We start from the raw sequence: 23262 nt of genomic DNA on the forward strand, positions 1-23262 counted from the left end.
TAAACCCGCCCTATTGAAAATAGTGATAAGCACTGGGTAATGACCTAATTTAAAAAAATTGAAGTCTTGGGAATTCTCCATACAGAATTTGTTATATATTAATAGCAATTGACTTAAAGGCCATACATGTTTGTCCACCTGTTGTCATTTAGGCGTGTGTCGTTGCGACTTGTTCCATGGCTTCTCACTTCTGTATGTGCCAGTGCACGGCGTGTTGACTTTAGCTGGCCTATGTGCGGTCCCGATACAAGACCAGAGTTTTTGTACACATACTTTAGAGCTCCAATCAATCTGAGCTTTGACATAGACAGGTACAGTAAACTGAGTCACAGATGTGTCACCAATTAAATTAATCATCGACAAATTCTGTCTGAAAATCCTTGATTCACTTATACCACGTCATCTTTAAACATGAAATGATGGAATTTAATTTTTGTTAAAACACAAACATTTGTATTATTTTGTATGGGATTTTTATGTTAAAATGGGTATTTTGTTAATAGGAGTTACAGTAACAGGAGTGACTTTTTGTTGTTAATAATGTTGTTAATGAAGCTTAGTAATTACTTAATGTAATAAACAATTCTACAATAATTCACATTAAAGACAATGTATAATTGTTCAAGTCTCTGGGATACTAAAGCACAGATATCGCAGCATGGCCCCGTTTCTCTTTCCTCACAACAACAAGAAAGTTTATTTGGAGGAATCTTGAGTATTAAAAGAAGCTTTAATATTGAATATTGGGAGAAGTGTTTTTGAAAACTGCAGTTAACCAATAAACTTGCAGTTATCAATGCCGGCTGGTTTACAATGGCCCAGTTTGGCAGCCATCTGTTTTGTTGTTTGCCCGGGGTGAACAGTAACACTGATATCAAAGTCAGTCTGATAGTAACAGTAAATTCCCCCTCTCTTGGATTACAGCCTGTGCAACTGTCTGAAAGGTGTTTTTTTACAGTTTATTAGCTGGCAGCATATCCACATGAGACGAGCGCACCACTTACACTGCAGTCGTGAAAAAGCTGTAATGGAGCATCCACAATCCACCGTGCCGGGAAGCCACGGAAAGGAAAAAGCTCAATGTCAGGAAACCCTGGATGTTGTGAGAATCAGGGCTTTTTAAATGGTGTTTTGATTCGTGCATGTGCCAGAAAGAGCTGTCAATGGGTCGTTACACTCTATACTACAGCCCACGGTTCTACACACTGTCAGCCGCCTCATGTCAGGTCCACAATCTGAGCCCTCTGTGCAACTTGGCCCTTTGTAAAACAGGTTTCTCAAATGAAAGACACACAGACGGTGAAATCAAAAGTGCTGCTGGTTTGCGCTGGGGTAATGAGTGAAACATGACACAGTTAATCATGTTAGCTCATCTCGCTCAATGCGCACGCAAATTCGAAAACTCGATCACTGTAGTCTGTACGTGCAAATGTCTTGTTTTTATCAGGTTTTTATCAAGTAATCTAATCATTTCACTCTAGTACAGTAGTTGTTGTTAATGCAGTACTAACTGGAGTACTTGTAATTAATAATATATGATAGTGTTATGAGTACTGTGTCAGATTTGATGTCTTCTACAGCGTGTTTCCTGTCATACATGCACTATTCAATATCTAATTTCTGTCACGCATCATCGTACCTCCTTCGTATCTTCTGCATTCTTCTCTTGGTTTCCCTTTCCAACACATTGTTTTTATCAGCGTGGGAGCACCACCTCGATTTTGAAAAACAGCTTTGTGCCTACACGTATGGTTCGCTCATGGTTTGTTCAGTATGATGCGTGTTTGTGGGCTCCTTGAGTGAAGTTTTTGACTGGTGTGTGGAGACTGTGTGTGGAGACTGTGTGTGGAGGAGTGCCAGGGCTTAGGGCTTGGCTCAGAGAATGCTCAAACCAGTTCACTCTGGTTGTGAAGTCTGGAGGCGGGACGAGGACCTCTTAAAGCTGCAGACCGCGCGCGAGCTCGCCGAATACTGAGTCCCATTGTGTATCAGTTTCAAGCTGTGTAAAAGTCCAGGTGTGATTTAATGTCGTGTTATGAGTCTGTTTGTGTCAAGTGTGTAAAATTCTGCACGTTTTGAAAGCAGCCGTCTACAGTAGACTTTTTAAAGAGGGTAAACATCACCTTATTAGAGCTAAGTAAGCCATAAAGTAAGTGCTAACAAATGTAATCATACAAAGAACGTTTTTTCACGTCTGAGTTAGTCTTCTGTTCATCCCGGTCATATCTTTTCTAAGCTTCTATTTGGATCGGTTCATTTGTTGTTACTTTGACAAGAATTTAATACAAAAATATATATCCTAATGATACACATTTTGCAGTTGCAGAAGGAACTTTGCATCCCACATTTGTAACCGAAATAAAGGATTTGATTTTGTTATAACCTGCGTTGTCTCTTTGAATGTGCAGGAAGCCGTCAGGCCATGCCGATAAGGAGGTGATGGCAGCAGCCGTCCTGACCTCTCTATCCACTTCACCAATGGTGCTCCCGCCTTCCTCTGCTCCGACAGGTAACAACAGCAGTCAAGTCAATTGTTAGCAGCCAAAATATGCTTTAGTTTTAACTTGCTGCTCAATTTATGCACATGTTTGTTGCCAGTCGTGTAGCCTTGACACTCCCTCTGGCCCTCGAGTATGTCTGTGGTCACCATTACCATGCCAAGCTCACCAGACTGTATATTTTTACCCAAGCTAAGCAAGGCTATTATTGCTGCACTGTTGACACCGCGGCACTAAATATAAGACTAGATATATGTTATGTTGAAATACATTTGGGACAGAAATAATGACATGAATAAGTAGCTGAAAATGGCACCTGAACAGATGAGTTGTTGACGAAATGTGCGTTGGTTTTGAACAGTGCCAGAAGCAGCGAGCAGAGGATGGAAAGAGGTGCTCTCTGCCAGCTACAGCAGCTCCACCAGCGGCAACTGGAGCTGGGACGCCAGCGACCAATCAGTGCCCTCCACACCGTCCCCACCTCTCTCCAACGAAAACAACAAGAACTTCCTGCTCTCGTCCAACAGCGATGACATCAGCGAGGACATCCACGAGAGCACGCACTTCATGTTCGAGGACCCCATTCCCAGGAAAAGAAAGGTGACAAAGCAAGAGCAAAAGACCACAGCAGGCCACCATAGGACGGGTTTCAGAATGTAGCGCGATATAAAACAAAATATACCCTTTGCATTTGTGAAAAATCCTCAAAATGTCACTTTAGCTAATTTTTTTCTTTTAATTTAGTGTCAGGGTTTGGATTAGGTGTTGGAACTGTTCATTTGCTCATGTTAAATGTGAAAACTGAAAGTGAACAAAACAAGCTGTAAAATGATGGAACAGTTCAGCCTTTATCCACGCAGTATATTGGCAGTAACATATTTACTGTAAACCCCGAATGTCTCTCACATTCTTAAGACCGAGTGACACAACTGTGGTCTTGTGGTTCCTGCAGCTGTTTAAGTATCCACTCAGCTTTCAGTGAAACCGAAGCTCCCGTCCTCGCTGAGTCACACTGAGTCAGACCCAGTGGCCCACATTTTGAAAGTACAACTCAGCTACTGTGAGCGGCAAAATAGAGGCATTTCCAAAACAGCGGGCAATGTGCAGTTTTGTATTCGGTCTTGTACTTCACCAAATATGTCTCACTGCTGCGCTGACTTCTCTCTTAACCATGTCAAAACGCTTCTATTTCCTTCATAAATGCGAGCGCGACCAAGGGATTTGAGGGGAAACGAGAGATGTTTTGGAGGTATCTGCAACAGATGAAATGTGCCTGAATTGTACCTCCAGCAACAGAATGACAAAGGAGCGCGCGGTGCAGTTCACCGGCGCTGGAGTAGTGCGCGAGTGCAATTGCGCTTAATTACCCAAAACCCTCCCCTCAGCCACATCGAAACCTGCATCTCTACAATAAAATCATGGCTCACTCTCAACTTCCTCAAACTGAACAGTGACAAAACAGAGCTCCTCCTCATTGGCACCAAATCCACTCTCAATAAAACTGGTCCCTTTTCACTCAGCATCGACACCTCGACCATCACCCCCTCTACCCTGGTACGCAATCTCGGTGTCATCATGGACCCCACCCTCTCCTTCACTCCCCATGTCAGCCACATCATCAAGACCTCATACTTCCACCTCCGCCGCATCGCCAAAATCCGACACTGCCTCACCCTCCCCGCTGCTGAATCCCTCATCCATGCCTTCATCTCCTCCCGCCTCGACTACTGCAACTCCCTCCTCACTGGCATCTCCTCCCATTCCCTCCACAGACTCCAAATGGTCCAAAACTCCGCTGCCCGCCTCCTCACCCACACCCGGTCCCGTGATCACATCACTCCCGTTCTCCGCTCTCTCCACTGGCTCCCCATCAAGCAGCGCATAAACTTTAAAATACTCCTCCTCACCTTCAAAGCTCTTCACCACCTTGCCCCCCCCCTACCTGTCTGACCTCCTCATCCCCCACCGCCCCACCCGAGCTCTCCGATCCTCCTCCTCTCTCACCCTGACTGCACCAACATCCCGACTCAAAACTTTTGGCGACAGAGCATTCTCCCGAACAGCACCCCGACTCTGGAACTCCCTCCCCCAACCTGTCCGCCACTCTCCCTCACTCACAACATTCAAATCCCGCCTAAAAACATACCTCTTCACCCAAGCCTATGACCTCCCCTACCCCTAGCCTCCTCTACCCCATTGCCTACTCTTCTACCCCCTGTTACATCCCCATCTTTTTCTCTCTACTTCTTCTGTCTTGTTCATTTTATCTGTATATTAATGTGTTTTGTACGTGTTGTCCCCCCCTGTCTGTAAATACCCCCTCCACCTTTTTTATTATGTTCAGCGTCTTTGGGTCACTGAAAAGCGCTATATAAATAAAAGTTATTATTATTATTATTACTTATTGTAAGGTTCAACAGAGAAACATCTATTTGCAGCTGTGGCTTTCATGGGAGGCTGTGCGATTCTCTCCGAGCATTAGTGTAAGAGGATTATTAAACACGACAGACACTGTTTCTGTAAAAGAAAAAAGAAAAATCTTGGGGAATTAATGGGTTTATGATTGCGGGATTAAGATTGGCTTTAGTTTTCTTTTTTTTTTCTACACTAGGAAACTAAGAAACGGTCGACAACGTTAGGCTTATGTTTTGGCTTTGGTGGTTTGTTTAATTGACGTGAAATACGGCGCTCGTTCTCCACATTGATACAGCGTTCTTTCCACATCCCTCGACATATATAAAACTTATCAGACGGACGTGTCAGAGAGAGTTCACGTGTGTCCGTTCAAAGGAAACCCGTCGGTCCCACTTAGCTTCTTCTTGTCTTAACACTTTCCTCCGTTTCCCATACCGCCCGTGCATCCTCACGTCTTGTCTTGCCTTTCTTCCACCCAGAGCTGGTTGAAAGGTGATTACTATCCACACCCACCCAATCATTCATTATCAGTGATGCAGGTCTGTGCCTGTCTGTGGGACGGCAGCCAACACCTCTGAACACAAGCGCGCACAGCCTTTTATCCATCTGCTACTGGTTAATGCCAGAGAGAGGAATACTGCGGTGTGACAGTATACAGTTGGTTTAGTAGTAGTAGTAGTAGTAGCAGGATGAAAGTGTATAACCAGGTCTAAACCAGGTCCAAACCAGGTCCAAACCAGGTCCAAACCAGGTCTAAACCAGGTCTAAACCAGGACTAAACCAGGACTAAACCAGGACTAAACCAGGTCAAAACCAGGACTAAACCAGGACTAAACCAGGTCTAAACCAGGTCTAAACCAGGACTAAACCAGGACTAAACCAGGTCTAAACCAGGTCTAAACCAGGTCTAAACCAGGTCTAAACCAGGACTAAACCAGGTCTAAACCAGGACTAAACCAGGACTAAACCAGGACTAAACCAAGTCTAAACCAGGTCTAAACCAGGTCTAAACCAGGTCTAAACCAGGACTAAACCAGGTCTAAACCAGGTCTAAACCAGGTCTAAACCAGGTCTAAACCAGGTCTAAACCAGGTCTAAACCAGGTCTAAACCAGGACTAAACCAGGTCTAAACCAGGTCTAAACCAGGTCTAAACCATCAGGATTATTAGTAGTAGGGTTATCATCCACCATGCCTCTGTAGTCTCACCTGAGCAGTACTTGAACCGTACCTGTACCTTTTTTTAATCAATGTTTATAATGAAAAAAAGGTGATTTGAAAATGCTGGTTAATAACTGTACCCACAATAGCACCGTGTTAATAATATTTTCAGCTCCTTTCTTTCCCTGCACCAGTAGCACCTCAGCGTGGCCCTACAAAAGTGTAAATCGATCCATACACCACAAAGCTGTGTATTCCCAGAAACGCATGATTGGTATTTAACATTGAGCCCTCTGCCGGGCCAAACCGCCCCAATAAACGCTCCGCGCCGTGAAATATATTTCCACTGCACATGCCGACTGCAGGAAAGAGGTCAAGACACTGCATCCATCCAGCTCATCAATCTGTCACCGGTGTGAAAGTGCTCAAGGAGACAGATGAGGCTACTGTTTCATTGTCCACTGCTCCGGCTGCGTCTCCACCGCTCACAGATCCTGTTTCTGTTTTGATTGCGTCGTGTCGCAACGAGGTTTAGTGTTGGGCCCATTGTCAAAAGTCTTAAAAGGTTTGAGTGGGCGCGTTCAATCTTAACGACCTCCGATATTTAAAGACAGATTCATGGTGTTGTTTGTATTTGTAAGAGATTTTTTTTGTTGTTGCTTTATTTGTCGCAGAACTCCATGAAGGTGATGTTCAAGTGCTTGTGGAAGAACTGTGAAAAGGTCCTCAGCACCTCCTCAGGGATCCAGCGACACATCCGCACCTTGCACCTGGGGTATGAGGACGTCTGCATTATGGACAGCAAACACACAAACAAACAAACAAACAAATCAACACTGAGATATTTCAAGAGCCATTGTGAGTGGAGAGTAATGACATTCTGATGTAAAGATGGACAAAACCTGCACTCAACAAGGTTTTCCCTCGTGATAGTGTCAATACTTGTGTACTACTACTTCCAACTCCACTAATACCAGAAAAATACCTTTTTGTTTCTAGTTTCTCATCATATGCATGTTATTATTATAAAAGTCTACAGTCAGTTTGTTGGGAGAAGCACAGTTGTCACAGTTGTTGCTCTTTCGAAAGTGCAAAATAACTCACTGACTAGATGATTTAAGCAAACTCAACCATACTGCCCTCTGGTGGTGGACAGAGATCTGTATCTAACTGAATGAGGTTTCCCTTTATGCCTGGGGTGTCCAAACTTTTTTCACCAAGGGCCGCATTTTGAAACTTAAACGGGGCAGAGGGCCACAAACAACTTGACAATGTCGAATTTGTTGACTGACAAAGTGAATCATTCAATCAATTTTGCATTTGACGTAATTGTGATGAGCCTCCACACCTTTAATTATACCTAGAACATTAATATTAGGTTGGTATAACATTAATATGCCTGAATTTTCCCAATTTTACAGTAAAAAGTACGAGTTTTTGTTGTTTGGGCCGACATAGCAGGAAGCTGAAGGGCCAACAAAAAGTGGTCTGAGGGCCGTATTTGGCCACCGGGCCCTAGTTTGGACATGTCTGCTTTATGCACTACGACAAATACAGGAGAGAACATGATGTAGATTTATATAAGTCGCTTTAATTCATAACTTTAAGGGCAATTGATCGACACCACACTCTAAACGTCATTTTAAATCATACTTCTTTAGTGTAAAGTACTTCTTTAGAATAAAGAATATATTGTGCTGTAACTCAAGTAGTAAATGTAGTGTTTCTTCCCGTAGTCGTAACAATGACTCCGACTACAGCGATGGCGAGGAGGACTTCTACTACTCGGAGATCGAGGTGAACATGGACAGTCTGACCGAGGGCCTGTCCAGCCTCACGCCCACCTCCCCCACCACGGTGGCTCCTCCCCCCATCTTCCCCTCGCCCCTCTTCGACGTCCCGCACTCGGAGCACATCAACGTGAGCGGGATTCCGAGCGACGCCCCCACACTGCTCAGCCAATCAGCTCCCTCCGCCCTCTGCCACATCCGCACTGACCACGCCTACCAGGTAACCGACACAACCGCGGCGTTCAAACTTAAGAGCGGCCTCTGAAATGAACTTGGGTTGTTGTGCTGTTTTAGGCTAAAGCAGACGCCGTTACCGGGGCAACGGCTCGAGCTCAAGGTCATTCTTAAAGTGTTCAGGAAAAACTAAAGACAATGTGTTCTGTCTACTGGAGAAACGTTTTAAGAGTGACGACTTTGTTCAGGAAAAGTCAGATTTTGTCCTTATTTATTTAAAAAAAAAACTAAAAGTGTTCAACCTTTACTCAACCAAGAGTGTCCAATTGAGATTTAAAACCTCTTGTGCAGCAGTTACAACAAACAACGTTAACTTTTACCACTTTTTATTATTTTAAAATGTAGCAATAGTTGACAATACATTTAAACAATAAAAAAAAAACAGATCAGCAATAAAACTATAACTTGAGCTCCAAAAACCTTCAAAATAAAATAACCACCGCCAGCATAAAACCAGCCATTTTACAAGTTTAGTTTAGTCACTGTATAAACCATTATACAAGCGGCGCTGGAGCCTCTTCAATATAGATCCTGTATAGATTATAGTTTATATAGTTTATTATAGTGTAGATAGCAATAAGGTCAGGGAAGAAACATTTAGAAAATATGAGTTGAATTGAAATTCTGTGATATTTTGAGTTATACAATCCAATAATTGTTCAACTTTTGCAAAGCTTCAACAGATTATAAATATGTGCGATTTTTATTGCCTACATTTGATCTGGCTCTAGTTTTCTTCCACTAGTGTTTGCTGGTGTGGAATTGTACAAACCTTATGTCATTATTATGTTCAAAACTGAGCAGACGTGAAGGGTTTAAACACACTTAGATCTGAACCGTGATTAGTCAGTAATTAGCACAATCACTAATTCTTCCCAAGGGTCATTAATGAACTTCTCTTTAAAAACATTGTTCTTTTATATAAAGGCCTTTTTATTCATGGCCTCTTTCCCTACACTTCTCCTTTGCACAGCGCTGTTGTCTGTGGTATAATAGTGAAAGCTCCACTAACATGTATGTTTCCTGTATATTTCTATTTCTCTCTGTCCTCTCCTCATTTTGTCGGGGCATTTCTCCACGTTCCAGGCCACTGCACCGGTCAATATCCCAGTGGTCCCTGAGCTGGCGGGGTTAGGCAATACTAACGGCATCGGTCCTTTTACCGAGAGCAGCAATGGCATCAGTGTGTCATGGCAGCCCCCTCCGGTCATTTTCAAGGGTGTCCCGGTGAGTTAGGTGTCCTCTAATATAATTATCAACTCTAGTTACTTTTGCCTCTATATCTCAGTCATTCTCTCTTATTATTTAAAGTTCCAATCATTTCCATGCACTTTCACATCGACATAAACTGTAGAACAAAAAAACGACATTAGCATGGCTCTAGTTGACTATGAAGTGACCTATGACCTAACCCTTCTTTTACAGGGCCCCGTGAACCATGTCCGAACTGTGAGCACCGGTGAGAAGCGCCCGCCGGCCCCCAGCACACATGCAGCTGTTACCAAAAGCCACGCATTAGTCACGCCAGCCACTAAAGCCACGCCAGGAACCAGGTACAAGTCAGAGTGTGCATTCCACATGAACCTGTGAGGAAACACTTGTTACTGCTGAGACGCTCGTGGCTGTAACAATGTTGTTTTCACGATTAAGATAAGATAAGATAGGCTTTAATGTCCACACATGGGGAAATGTTGGTGTTACAACGCAGGTCGATACAGTGGGAAAGGACAGATAACTTATAGGAAGTTAAAACAATTATTATCCCGATTATCTGGCATATTTGTGTCCTAACATTGTCCCCGGTTTTGTTTCCCAGGAAACCCCGCGGCGAGGCAAAGAAGTGTCGGAAGGTGTACGGCATGGAGAAGAAGGACATGTGGTGCACGGCCTGCCGCTGGAAAAAGGCCTGTCAGAGATTCACTGACTAACCCTCCATGTCCGCCACATGAGCTCCTCCTCATTCCAGGCCACAGCCCGGTGGACACAATGCTGAGCACTACACTGCACACTGGCCTCACCTGTCCAAACAGCCCATGGAAATGTAGAACACAAACAAAAAACAAAAGGAAATGAGATTTCAACAGGTCTGAGACTTTTTATATCCATGAGACAATTTTGAAAAAGAGAATTTTTAAGAAAAATATCTGAATCTGGGGTAAGTTTTCAGAATTCAAGACTCCATATAAGCTTTAGGCACGTTGTTCACAAAGAAGCATTATGTAAGCTACAGTTTTGGAGTTTCAGATGATTTCTCGCTAAGACTTCTGTAGCATCTGTTTTTCTAGGTTTACCAAATGCAACTGTCCAGCACCGTTACAGTAAGTACAGACCTGAGCTCCTGTGCCAATGCCATACCCCTGTCCCATGGAAATACTGCACTTCATCTTTTCAGTCCATATGAAGACATTTATCTGACTGTGACCTCACAATAATACTCAAATCCCCTGCACACTGTGGTGAACACTCGTTTTTAAATTGGATTGATGGATGAATATTTTTCTCTCATCCTCCCTTCACCTTGTTAAAAGCACTTTGAAGAATTTGGCCATCGTATGTTATGCCACTTTACACTATTTATGCTTTTCACGATTACAAAGATTCTGAATACAAGACGTCAACATTTCTCCCCCGATTTTGACAGATCGTGCAACTGCAATTAGATCTTTTTGTTGCACTTAACTTTGAATTTTGTTCTGGCTAAACATTAGTTCAAGTAAAATTCAATGAAATATAAAGACTTTTAGCAGTTTTTTTTTTTTTTTAATTGTAGTCTAATTGTAGTTTTTTTTAGGTTACATGACAAAAATAGCATAATCAACAACATAATCCCCCCTTAATATATACAATGTTTTTACAACAGTTGGAGCCTTTTGAATGTACACTTTTCCTCTTCAGCCCTCGACACATGTGGTTCTTATTTACCACAGTCAAGCCCGACACACACAACATTGATTTATACCATATACAGTAAAGAGATTAATTTTAAAACTATAATCCAGGCGTATTAGTTACGTAAAGTTAACCTCTGGGAATTATTCTACATTAATACGTCCAGTTCAAGAAACATTCAGTGTAAAAAGCTTTTGTAACTCTCCCAAAGCCCTGTCTGTATTTCCAGCACGATTGTTTAGGTTCAGTTCAGGCCTTCCACTGTGTCTCACATAAGCTCTCCCCTCTGAGTGGGTCCCAGACCTCGTCAGGTCCAATTTCACAAAGTGCCAATGATAAGAACACATGACGACACTATCTGACTTACACAATTGTATTGTGTTGCATTGTGTGCAAGACATTGTGATTCATGTGAATCTTTGTTCATTACTGTCCCAAAATCAAGATGTCCCTCGTGTTGTCTTTCTGGATGGTTCACCTGAAGAGTGGTACTGGAAAGTTGTGTGGTACAAGCAGAATACCAGCCTTGCTCATTTTTGTTTCATCTTTTTAAGGAGGCTGAGGAGGTCTCTGTGTGAATGCATCTCTGTTTTAGCCAAATCTCTCCCGTAACATTGTCTGGCTCCTGTGACAGAAGCTCCCATTGCTCGCCATTATTCCACCTTTTACACGTTGCACTAAAGAGGCACACGACGCAATGGTGACATGCTAGATTTGCGGTTTCAGGGCTTTCTTGTAAATATGCAACATAAAGAGAAAAGTAAGGCGTTTTTATTGATTTATTGTCGGTTTCTTGTATCTCAAAAAGGAAACTTTTTTTCTACATTGTTGTACAAGATATTTTTCTTTCTTTTTATAAGCAAGAAGTTATAGTGAATATAACATGTGTGATGTAGCTTAGAGGCAAAGGGGAGAAAACCAGTTGAATGTAAAATCTACAAAATGAAAAAAAGTAGTGTTTGTTGATGTTTTTTGCTGGTTAGTTTGTAGGCTGCTGTCTTGATTTATCCGTAAGCCGCTACACTTCATATCAGTCGCCCCAACCATGCAGTATTGCTTTACTTTCTGACCTGTGCAATGCATTTCTGATAAACAACTTTTAACCGTTCATCTTTGATCTTGCCAAACTAGTCGTGCACACAGTTCTGGAGGAGGAAAAGAAAAACTACTGCAATTTCTTCTTGAGTCTTTCTGAATGTCCTCACGTCAAATCTTTACGAGCGTTTTAAAGTGAATCTTTAAAAATGTGGGTGCACCTATAAAAAAGTAACACGGCTACGCTATTTTGAAGTGGTCATGATTTTTTGTCAGATCTGCTCCGTGTGGTGATCATAGTTTTGTCATTGTTATGTACATGTTTGGGTGGGCAGGATGACCTAACCTTTCTTTAACCTGTCTGACACATTCCAACAGGCTGCAACACTTTCTTTGTCTTCCACTCATGATATAACTTTATCCAGCTTTACTGTGGTCCCACTCAAGCCTTTTACCCAGTATATTAAGCTATATAAAGCCCTTCAAAATGTGCATTATATGAAAACGAGCGCCTTCGATGTCCCCTATAGAACGATAGCTGCTTACTTGTGTTGAATGTCTGATGTTTGTGTAAAACCAGCAGCGACAAAGCTTCCAAATCAAGTGTATCATGCGTTGTAACGGCAGCTCCGCAAATCGCTCTTCTTTTATTGTGCTGAGACCCCGAGTTCTGAAAAAAGTAGGGTTGTATTGTGAAAGAAATCTAATTAAAACACTTTTTTTTTATTATACATACCATGAAACAAACCATTGATTTTGTGGCTATTGTAAGCTATTGTTTGACATAAATACATTTACATTTTACGCTGCATTGGAGTCGTATTTGTCCATCCTTCCTCCTCTGTGTATCTTTTGTCTTATGTGACCATTTCTGCCTGTATTTTTGTACCAAGCCTGTCACTGGCTGGTTCGAGAACTGACTTTTTGCTTTCTTGTATTACCGATGATTTATTTCGGAATGATTTTATTGTCCGTCGAGTTGTGTTTGAGCTTGTTTTGCATGTCTAGCATTTGCAAATCGTTTTCTTGTTCATTGTTTTTGATGCCAGGAGACAGAACACTGAAGGGGTTTTGTGTTAAATGTCCTCTTTCAACCCCAAGGCTGAATCAAACAGTGGAGGGGGGGTGCAGCCGGTGGTCTCGGTCACTAGAGGGCGCCATTTCTCTGGTGTGGCGTCGTGTCAGCAGCAGCATCACGCAGAGAAAGCACTTTTGTGAGGATTATTTGTATGAATGTCAAGCTTGTGTGTACAGCTAGTGCTTGAAAAGATGGATGACCAGTATGACTTTGAAAATGTGATCCATGTGATGTAATGTGATGGAAAGAAATAAACATGAATGGAAGATGCGCTGGATTTATGTTGTGTCTGCTTTACGTTCTACTGCTAAATCAACTGTTCATAATTGAGAGATGAGGGTTTATTTAGTCATTTCTGTGACATGCTTCAGAAAAGTAGAGTTTTGTGTAAGTATTCATCTGTGTTTAAGTTCATATTACGCCCCCTTGTGGACAGAGTAGGTTACACCAACAAAGACACAGCACGCAGAGGTTCTTTACAGCAGCAATTTTAAAATTTATTGATTGATTGGTTTTTGCAAATAATAATCAAGCTTATGTTTCCACTAAACATGAAGTTCAAAAGAGGCTTCGATGGCGATTGGGCCGACCCCAACAGTAGGAGGCAGTTGACTGTAAAAATGTTTTTATTTGATTTATTCTTTTTTTCTTTCTTTCTTTTTTTTTTCTTTTTTTGGACTTTTTTGTGAGCAGTACTGACAACCAAAGAAATAAAAAGTCTTCACAAGAGCACTTCATCTGCCCAAAACAAAACAGGAGCAAAACAGGACAGTCTTCTGATTATTTAACACATTTTGTTACAAACACATATTTAAGGTAATCATCAATATAAAGTCAATATTGAACAATAATCATAATGAAAATAAACACCAAGTGCGACCTTTTTTACAAATTAAAGATCAGGAAAATTGAGCGAGAAAATAAATAAATAATAAGATAGTAATATAAATCCATATATATATAAAGGTCTACACACATCACTCTTAGTATTACAAAATTAAACGTAAAAAGCGCCAAATTTTATCATATCAACACACGCATATCTATGGCTTCATGATTTTGCACGTGTAAAGTCAAGCTATACAGGCTAAATGAGGATTGCCTTTGTACACATCTAAGAAATACCCATAATTCATCTGCAGTACGTGGAGCCAGTGATTCCAGTTTTGCATCGAGTGGAATGAGGGGGGTTGTGCGCAGATGCCCCGGAGAAGACATCACTTTGGTATGACAAAATCAACACGGGCATGCATTTCAAAGTAAGAGCGTTGGGAGCGCGAGGACCTCACGTGGTGACGGGCTGGACGTCTTGATTTGTCGTATCGTGGAACGCAACAATGATATGGACTCTACTTTTCACAGATGGGGGGTGTCATCGAGGCACATATTCAAAGTGTTGATGGCGGACGTTTTCCTGAAGCACAACCCGCGGTGAGGAAGAAGACCCAAATTGTGTAGAAGAAGAAGAAGAAGAAGAAGAAGGGGGTAAATGCGCCACAAACATACATACAAAAGTCTCTCAGTGGCCACGACATGACTACGGGATTTGTCTCTGAATCCTTCCACACCCAACAACATTCATGAGTTATTTTTTCGTCTTTCTTTTTATATTAGACTAACAGAAGGGCATAATAAAGCACAATAAATAGAAATTAAATAGTCGTGATGAAAGGTCAATGGCGGAGTTCATGGCTCTAGAAGCACAGAGGCAACGTGTGCTAACTGTTGTACCGGCGACGGCACCCGAATGTTTCCCAGAGTGCAGAGCGGCAGAGCTGGCCTTTCCCTTTGTGTGGCGCCTTCCAAACAACGTGGAGATTGAACAAAGAGATGAATAATGGCTCTGTCTGTGCGCTGCCTTGATACTTTAGTGATTGTAGGTGATAACAGATAAAAACAATGTGAGTCTAATTAGTTGATGCAGTCTTCAAAAAGAGTGTTGGCCCTAAAGCAGCCCTTCATATTCACAATAATACCATAAAATGTGCACTCAGCAAAACTGTGACAAACAGCTAAAACCAAAAACAACAACAAAAGCACAAGAAAAAGAAGCACCTGCACACACAGAACTGTCAACAAAAGCACTTCATGTATACGAGATACAGGATTGTTTTTGGTACTCAATTAGTGTACATCTGATGCCAAAGCATGTGCTAAATACATGTGTCGTCCATATTGGACAGAGAAGTGTGTGTTTCCCTTGGTTTGAAAGCAAATACGACAGAGATGCGTAAACTGGCACAAGAAAAGGTCGAGAAAAGCCCATGGCTTGCTGTCCACAACAAGGCAAAGTATAAAAGCTTTTTCTTATACAAGATATAAAATATGAAAAAGAACACACAATAAAGCTTAGCATCCAGCACTTAATAATAATTATTAATAAGAATTAGATACATCAACAACAGTAATCATAATCTTATGATAATAAGATTGCCTCCATCAAATTGTCAATAACTTTTGCCAGAAACATGGAAATAATTCCAAGGAACCGATATAAGCTCTTTAGTCATCTCACGCGCAACATTCTTGCATCAGACAGAGAGAGGAGCAAATGACTTCACCAAATGTCTCCAATAAATAGATCCAACAAATTCATATTAAACTCTTTCAAAGCATTTTTATATTTCTAAATCTAAAATTTGAACTAAAATGATTAAAATGATTACATGTGATCTGCATATTCTGATTAGAAATCGCAATGACTGAGGAACAAGGAAGAAAGGAAGGCAGCTCCTCCTTAAGAGAGAGAGAGCGAGCTCTCAGGTCCAAACTCCAGTGTCAGAGACACTGGACACAGAGTCCAGATCGACTGTCCCTGTCCTGTTTGTGCCAATCCGAACTGTGGACTCTGCTCTATCTTCTACATAGATTCTGAATAAAAGTGTGGTACATTCTCTCTCTGCCTCTCCAACACACACAGATAAGACTCACACACTCCTCATTCCCGTTTTAAACCTCCTAAACCTTATGTACAGCTCCAGTCTCTGTTGGAATGGATCAATTTAACTTTAGAGCAAAGATTGAGGAATAATTCACTGAAAGGTATAGGCTATGTATAAACAGCAATCTGCACAAAGGTTCAGTGATTCTTCATTGTGTTAACAGTCAAGAGGACATGGGTATATCCTTAAAGGTAGGTGCGGTCACCAATTTGATAAAAGATCAAAAATGTAAACCATGGTTTAGGGCTAAAAGTGGAGTCAGTTAAAGTGCAAGTCTGTGGCAGTAGGACTCTCTTCAGCAGAGACACACTTCTCTTTGCAATAGATTTCAACCCTTCACTTTAGAAACATTACATCCAGTGGTCCAGACAGGGCGGACTCTCTAGGTAGATGCTTTAAGTCCACTATGATTGTGAACAGCAAAAGCAGGCAAGAAACCTGGCCTGAACCCGCAAAAAAAAAAAAAACACTAAAAACACTGCATCAGGAGTGAAGGAGGTAAGCAGAAAAAGCCACCGCTCGAGCCGCTGTTGTCTTCAAAAATCACACTCAAAAATGCCACGTAAAGGTTTGGGATTCATTGTCGCGCACGCCTCACGCCGTTTCCGCCCAGTGCGAGGCCGGTCCACTGCAGGACGAGTGGTGAAGAAGAGAGCAGGAGTGATTCTGCCTCAGAGATCGATGATGGAGAGCTTCAGAGCTTCTTCATCAGGAGCTAAGGCGGAGGCGGCCGGGTCCTAGGAGATCCAGGTGAAGTCCCTGTCTGTCCCGTTCTGCTGCTCCCCGTCCTGCACCGAAGAGTCGCTCTCCTCCTTCTCATTGTCCAGAGCCCGCTGTGTCTTCTCGCTCATCCCTGAGTCCTTCCACTTCTCCTCCTCTGCCTCCCCGATCATCTCCCCGTCCGCCATCATCTCCTCCTCCGCGTCGCCATCGCACTCCGCCTGGTCGTCCTGGAAACGGTCGCCGGCGTACAGCTCCTCCTCCGGGGAGATGTCGCCGCCCACCTCTCCGTTGTGGTCCAAGAGTGCGGCCATGCCACGTCCGGAGCAGTCGGCGCAGACGCCATGGCGACGGGAGCCGTGTTTGATGCCGACGCTGGCCGCCGACATGAAGACTCTGCTGCACACTTTGCACACATACTTCTTGTCTTTGCTGTGGACCTGTCAGGGGACAAGGACAAAGGAAATATGAGGACGAGAATGAATCGGAGGAGGAAACAAAGTTCGGTTTTAGAGGAAACAGAGGGGGAAATGTACACAAAAGACATGGATTTGACATCTTTAAAGATTGATGCTTTCTTGATTCATAACATGTAGTGCAATTTCTTTTTCAAAATCTTGATGCAGCAAAGTGTCTGTATTTCTCTACTAACAAAAAATGTCTCAAATGTCTTATAATACAGACATTTGAGACATTGAGCACTATATACTTTTCCTAAGTAATGTTTCTTATGTTACATTTCATGGCATTAGAAAAAACCCCAATACAAATCAATATATTAAACTGATCTACTATATTTCCATTGTAATTATCTCTATATTATATTTCCAATCCCTGTGCCACATTGTTCCTGTTGTAACTACAGCTCTACCGCCCTCTAGTGGCTCCAGACTCACCAGCGTGTGTCTCTTCATGTGCTCCCTCCTGGTGAACTTCTTGCCACAGATCTCACAGGGATAGGGCCTCTCTCCTGTGTGCGAGCGCATGTGCCTCTTCAGGATGCACTGGTGCATAGCCGAGAAACTGCAGTAGGGGCACTTGAACTTTTTACGGATCACGGTGAAATCGTTCACTGCGGGGAAAGAAGAGAAAAGAGGACGAGACAGGTTAGAATTGAGCGGTATTTAATTTTCACTCAACAAAATTATCCGTTTTGTATAATTGCGTCTACTTTACACAGTATTTGTGCTTGTCTCTTGCTTAGAGATGTAAGACACAATGTAGATTTTCTGAATAAAACAATACAAAAACTCACCACAGATTACATTTTTAAGCAAATATAATTTACTTTACTATACGTTTGGCTTGGTTTATAATATTGTGACTTGAGTTTAAAGTGCACTTTTCTGTTTACTTAAACTAGTTTAATTAGTGTCAGCCATGGTCTAAGAAATGTACCATCAATTCCCATGGTCACACCGATCCCAGCCGAAGCTACAGTTTCCCTGGCAACCGCTCTCCTTTCATACTAAAGCAATAATGGCAGAGCGATACTATAAACATCATACAACAGTCAGTGTGCTAAAACGACAAGGGACTCTCTGCTATGGACGGGGATGAACGAGAGGCAGCAAAGTCTAGTGGGCACAGCAGGGAATGAGCAAAGGTAAAATAAAACACAGGGTTCTCGATCGCAGTATCTATCTAGTGCAGTGGTTCTCCAAGTTTCCGCGCAAAGTAACACCTCAGAACGTACTTGGCTTTACGAGAAGCTCATTCCACAGACTGACGGGCGCCTGAATCCACAAGTCCACAGCTAAACCAATTCAGATGTGAACAAAGTAGAAGCAGAAAGTCCAGTCCACGTCGAGCTCAGAACTCAAGTGCGATTTCGTGGACTGATTCCGCTGATTGTACCTGCACCGCTGTTTGAGAACCACGGCTCTAGATCTGAGGCAATAGGAAACTAGTTGAGGGGAAATTTAAATAAAACACAACACTGTTTCAGGGAGGAGGGGTCAGGCACACTACGGGACGAGAGTGCAACAATATAATTACCTCCATTTGCAAATCGACCGCCATTAAACACTCAACGGCAAAAGAAAGCATGCAAGTACAAAACACTGGACAAAACATGGCACCAATAAAAAGATATACTTGGAAAGAAATGGCAAAACGCTTAGGAAATTGAATCAACTTTAATATGAGCTATAATCAGTTTTACAATACAATAAGAAATGAACAATACTTACAGTTAGAACAGTTAAAAACAGCTACCGTGAATTGTTTTTTGTTGCGTTCAGCGGCAGGTATTATCTGTATTCTGACTCCAGTCCATTTAAGCTGCCCAGAACAGACTGTGCTACCTGAGAATAGTTTCACAAATGAATTGGCATCCAGACTTCGCAGACTCCCAATAGACACTTGCGCTGCTCTTAAAGTGAAAATATAAGCAAAGCATACGGTCTGATGAAGTGTGATGAGTGGGACATGAAGGATGCAGTGTTCCTTTTGGGAGTTCACATTTTAAGTCACTAAACGACAAGAACCGAGTTAGACAAGATGGTATTTTGTTTTGGTATAACGTTGCAGACTGGAGTCCGCTGTAAACTTAGCGAGCGAGTTTGGCAAAGATCAGTGTGAATTTATATTAGCGACGATTCCACAGCCAGTTTTTGTGCACGATCTGACGGAGCCTCGACCGCTTCGTCCTATTGTGCGCTACAGCTACATCCGTTTGAATCGTTCCTACAGAAGGGCGTGGCAGTGGTCAAATGTGTGTAACTTATGAAGCCCCCGCCCCCCCAATCACATGAGGGGATGAGTCTCGAGGAGGTTCGGGGCCGTGAAGCATCAATTATCATTCGGTTGTGGTCACTCCTCAACACAAAAGCGTGTAGAGGCAGAAAACGAGTCAGAAACACCGCCATCCCAGTGGCAGGACACTGGTCTATTGTTTTAGCGGTCTCCACGACGCCTCCATCTGCACTCAGCTGACTGTGGGCGTTATCATGACATACGGACCACTCAGGGAAATGATGCTCTAAATAAATAGCATTAGATTGATTGACGATTGATTGTCAAGATGACTCGATAGTACATTCTACATCCCTGACAGTTTGGGTATTACGTGCTTCCTTTTATTCCTTCATCTTGCGATACCACTTGGTTCCTGAGGGTGGAGTGGTTTGTGAGAGGTGAGTGCAAGCGTTCTATGTAAAAGTGGTTTAAGGGCCCTTAATGCCGGGTTGTGCGTCGAGATAAAGATCTGTCTGCCTAAAAAGGAGAGGTTAGTCAGACTGGGGACTGGCGACACACAGTCAGACGCAGAGTGGTTTGGCCTGATGAGACGGCAGGAAAAACACCCCTGTGCGTCTCATGTTACAGACTCAGCACCTGCACCAGCTCAACTCAGGCCAGACTTTGACTATCTGTTTTGCATAGTAACAGTTTGGATATGTATTATACTTGAGCTGAATTCCCCTGTACAGTGTTTTCATTTCCTCTGCTCTGCTTTAGCTGAACCCCCTGACCCACCACAGAGAGTCTACGTCCACTTGAGTCACATCTGTGCCATTGGCCCCTGCTAGGGCCCCCGTCTGGCAGCACACTTTGATATGGGTGGCCAGGTTCTTCTGGGTGCTGAAGGCCTTGTTGCAGGTGGGGCAGGGGTGCTCCCTCTCTCTGGAGTGCACCGAGGACAGGTGCCGGTGCAAGTCTGTGCGGTCTCGGAAGTGTTTCAGACAATAGACACACTGCATCAGCTTCTTTTTCATGTGGATGGTCTTCTCGTGGCGGTCGGCGTTAGATTTGAGGGTGAAACTGGCGGGACACTGGTTACAGAAATATCGTGTTGGTGCAGAGTCAGCGTGGGCGGGTCGGTACAGGCCCTGCTGTAGAGACAGGGGCTGTAAGGGCAGTGTGGGCTGTAAGGGCTGAGAGGACAGACAGGGCCAGTCCATAGACAGGGCCATGATGGACAGGGTGTGGTGGTACTCGTGCTCCCGCAGCTGCTCCAGGCTGAAGAACAGCCGCTTGCACAGGGTGCAGGCGATGCCCTTCTCAGGCCACACACCAGGCTCTGGCAGAACTCTGTCGCCCCCTGGTGCACCCTCCACACATTGCTCCAATCCTTTGGTCCCAGTGCCAGGGCTCTCCTCTGCCATCTGATCCCTCTCCACCAGACACTGGTCACTGTCCAGAGCTAGAGACCAAACACAAGCAGCAATGTCAAGGCCCAGAGGACAGACAAGAAACTAATAAACAAGAAAACAGTGAGAGACATGATATGTACCTGAGCAGCTCTCCTCAATGTCTCTCAACTTGTTATTGTTCTGCAAACATAAAGATGACATGTATTAGGCTTCCACACAATCTGCTGTGTATAAAACTGTACGGGAAGACATCATTCACTAAAGCCAGTTCTAGAACCACGGAAGATAACTGAGATCGTTAACTAAGATTGGGAAAACAGAAAAGGGTGATGGACTGAAATGAGTGTGACATATTAGTTAATATACTAATTGCATGCTGTTAGCCTGCCCTCTCTTCTGCAGTATAGCCCGTCTAACAGCCCACCTCATCAATCCCCCCCTTTTCCTCTGGCCTCCTCCTGCTCCTCTCTCAGAACAGGACACCATGCACTGGGCAGCAGATGGCTTGTCCGCACAGAGAGCAGAGGATGGACCTAAACGCTCACCCTCACAAATACTGCTTTTACACATGGCCCTAAACTCCAATGAACATCGTCTGCCACCTCCACACTAAAACACATAGAGGGAGGGGAAAAAAAACACAATTTCCTGAAGTTTGAGTCCAAACCTCTCATTGTCTCCACATATTGATTCTGCTCCTCCCCATCCCACCTCACTATCTGCCATCTCAGCCTTTGTGAATGTGGCATTACAGATGACATTACTGCTGCTTAATGCCCCGCTAGAGCGCTTTGCCTCATGTGAATGTGAGAGGGTTAGTTTTATTAATACACTGTTTGTAAGAAAAGAGACAAAGGCTTAAAATGGAGACCTGAAGAGAAAGAAAAAAATCCAAAAGACAAACATGAATGGAACAAACCCAAAAGATAACATGCGATAAACACAGCAGTAGTCAGTGTGATAAGTGCAGTGTGTGCATGCAAAAAGAACAATATTATGCTTTGAAAAGGGAAAAAAAAACTTACACAGTATAATATAGTTTATTATTGTAAATGCAATAGAAAATTTCTAAAAATCTATACATGATAACAGAACTAAACGGTTTGCTCTTTTATTTTCCTCCCATTTAAATACATGTTGAAGACTAGTTCAAGAATGGGTCAAATTAAAATGCATATGACAAGTTTTCATGTTTTTCTAATTATTACTTGGTTTGGTTTGATGCACCAGCTGTAAATATGTATCATAGTTTTATATTTGTCAAGTGGCAGCTTTTGGTAAACAAATGAAGAAAAGAAAAGTTGTGCTGAATACCTTCATATATTTATATTAGTTCACTCATAACTATTAGGTATTTTTGGCCCTTGTTTACAGTAGGGTTGCTAGGTAACAGTTATAGAATTACCTGCTGCTACTGTACAACCAGGAGAGAAATCAATAAACTTGACAAAAATAACAAATAAATGGAAAAAATATCATATAATATATAAATATGCTAATTATATTTGAGTGAAATGAGCGTCATATGCAGTTTAACTTAACATTCAATTGGCGCTTAATGTAACTTTTATGGTGGCTTACGTAGAATGTTCCACAGTGGCATTAAACCTTTCTCCAGGCCAAGTTACAGGTCAGATCTGTGCAGAGGCGAACCAGCAAACAGTAACAATGTATTTGTTCAAGGGATTTTTGAAGCAGTTTATTGTTTATTGTTATGTGGAGCATTCCAGACAATCACAAAAGTTACACAGTGCGCCTTTAAAGTGCATGCAACTTATTCTAGAATCCTACTACTGTTATTCATATATATTGATATGTAACTTCAGGAGGAGTCAGTCTTATCACACCTGGCTATGGGAGAAACACGAGGCGCGCCTGAAGCTAACCCACACTGAAAGTCCTTACCTGGGGTGAGGTGGGAAGTTCGGGCCCTTCCGGAAACTCGTCCATCTCCACATCCAAATCCTCTAGGGGGCGCTGCTGCTGGTGGGGGTTGACTGGCGTGGGAGGAGTGGATGAGGGTGAAGAACATGATGAAGATGGCGATTGTTGAAGTTGCGAGGGTGAAAGATGAGCAGTAGAGGAGGCAGTAGCAGTGGTAGTGTTGGTAGGAGGAGTTTTGTTTTGAAATGTGGCCCCGCTTGCCCCTTGCCGGACTGCGTTGCTGCTGCAGTGGTTGGAGCGGAGCCCTGAGGAGCACAGGAAACCAGTCTCACCCACCCACTCACGTACAACTGCAACTCTGCAAGCAGCTGGCCACCACAAACTACACAAACGGGAGCGAGTGGGCAGGGGGGCACACAGAGGCTGCCAGTGCTACGCTATCAAACACTGTGCGGAGGGGGAGGAAGAAGAAAACTCACAAGTTTCACTTTCCAGCAGCCGAGGGGAAAGGGTTAGGCCTGTC

The 23262-nt window shown here is 43.0% G+C and overlaps 2 protein-coding genes across 6 annotated transcripts in view; one reads left to right on the forward strand and one right to left on the reverse strand.

The window, feature by feature from the left end:
* Positions 1-13380, forward strand: part of slc2a4rg (SLC2A4 regulator) — a 32867-nt gene extending 19487 nt beyond the window's left edge. The window contains exons 3-9 of one of the 2 annotated variants that reach the window (XM_072449761.1): positions 2409-2509; positions 2860-3098; positions 6748-6848; positions 7810-8083; positions 9184-9324; positions 9523-9650; positions 9914-13380. In XM_072449761.1, the coding sequence (XP_072305862.1) occupies positions 2409-2509; positions 2860-3098; positions 6748-6848; positions 7810-8083; positions 9184-9324; positions 9523-9650; positions 9914-10025 (1096 nt within the window). In that variant the 3' untranslated portion in view covers positions 10026-13380. The remainder of the gene's footprint in view (positions 1-2408; positions 2510-2859; positions 3099-6747; positions 6849-7809; positions 8084-9183; positions 9325-9522; positions 9651-9913) is intronic. The other variant, XM_072449762.1, reaches the window with a different exon arrangement.
* Positions 13381-13571: 191 nt separating this feature from the next.
* Positions 13572-23262, reverse strand: part of zbtb46 (zinc finger and BTB domain containing 46) — a 63080-nt gene continuing 53389 nt past the window's right edge. For 3 of the 4 annotated variants that reach the window (XM_072449763.1, XM_072449765.1, XM_072449764.1), the window contains 3 exons: positions 22761-23044; positions 20996-21035; positions 18881-20905 (listed from right to left, as the gene is read on the reverse strand). In XM_072449763.1, the coding sequence (XP_072305864.1) occupies positions 20217-20905; positions 20996-21035; positions 22761-23044 (1013 nt within the window). In that variant the 3' untranslated portion in view covers positions 18881-20216. Of the gene's footprint in view, positions 17202-17657; positions 17834-18880; positions 20906-20995; positions 21036-22760; positions 23045-23262 lie in introns of those variants that run through there. The other variant, XM_072449766.1, reaches the window with a different exon arrangement.

Source organism: Eucyclogobius newberryi, unplaced genomic scaffold (genome assembly GCF_026437365.1).
Source record: "Eucyclogobius newberryi isolate DKJ021-1_F unplaced genomic scaffold, fEucNew1.0.hap1 SCAF_17, whole genome shotgun sequence".
Lineage (NCBI taxonomy): Eukaryota > Metazoa > Chordata > Actinopteri > Gobiiformes > Gobiidae > Eucyclogobius > Eucyclogobius newberryi.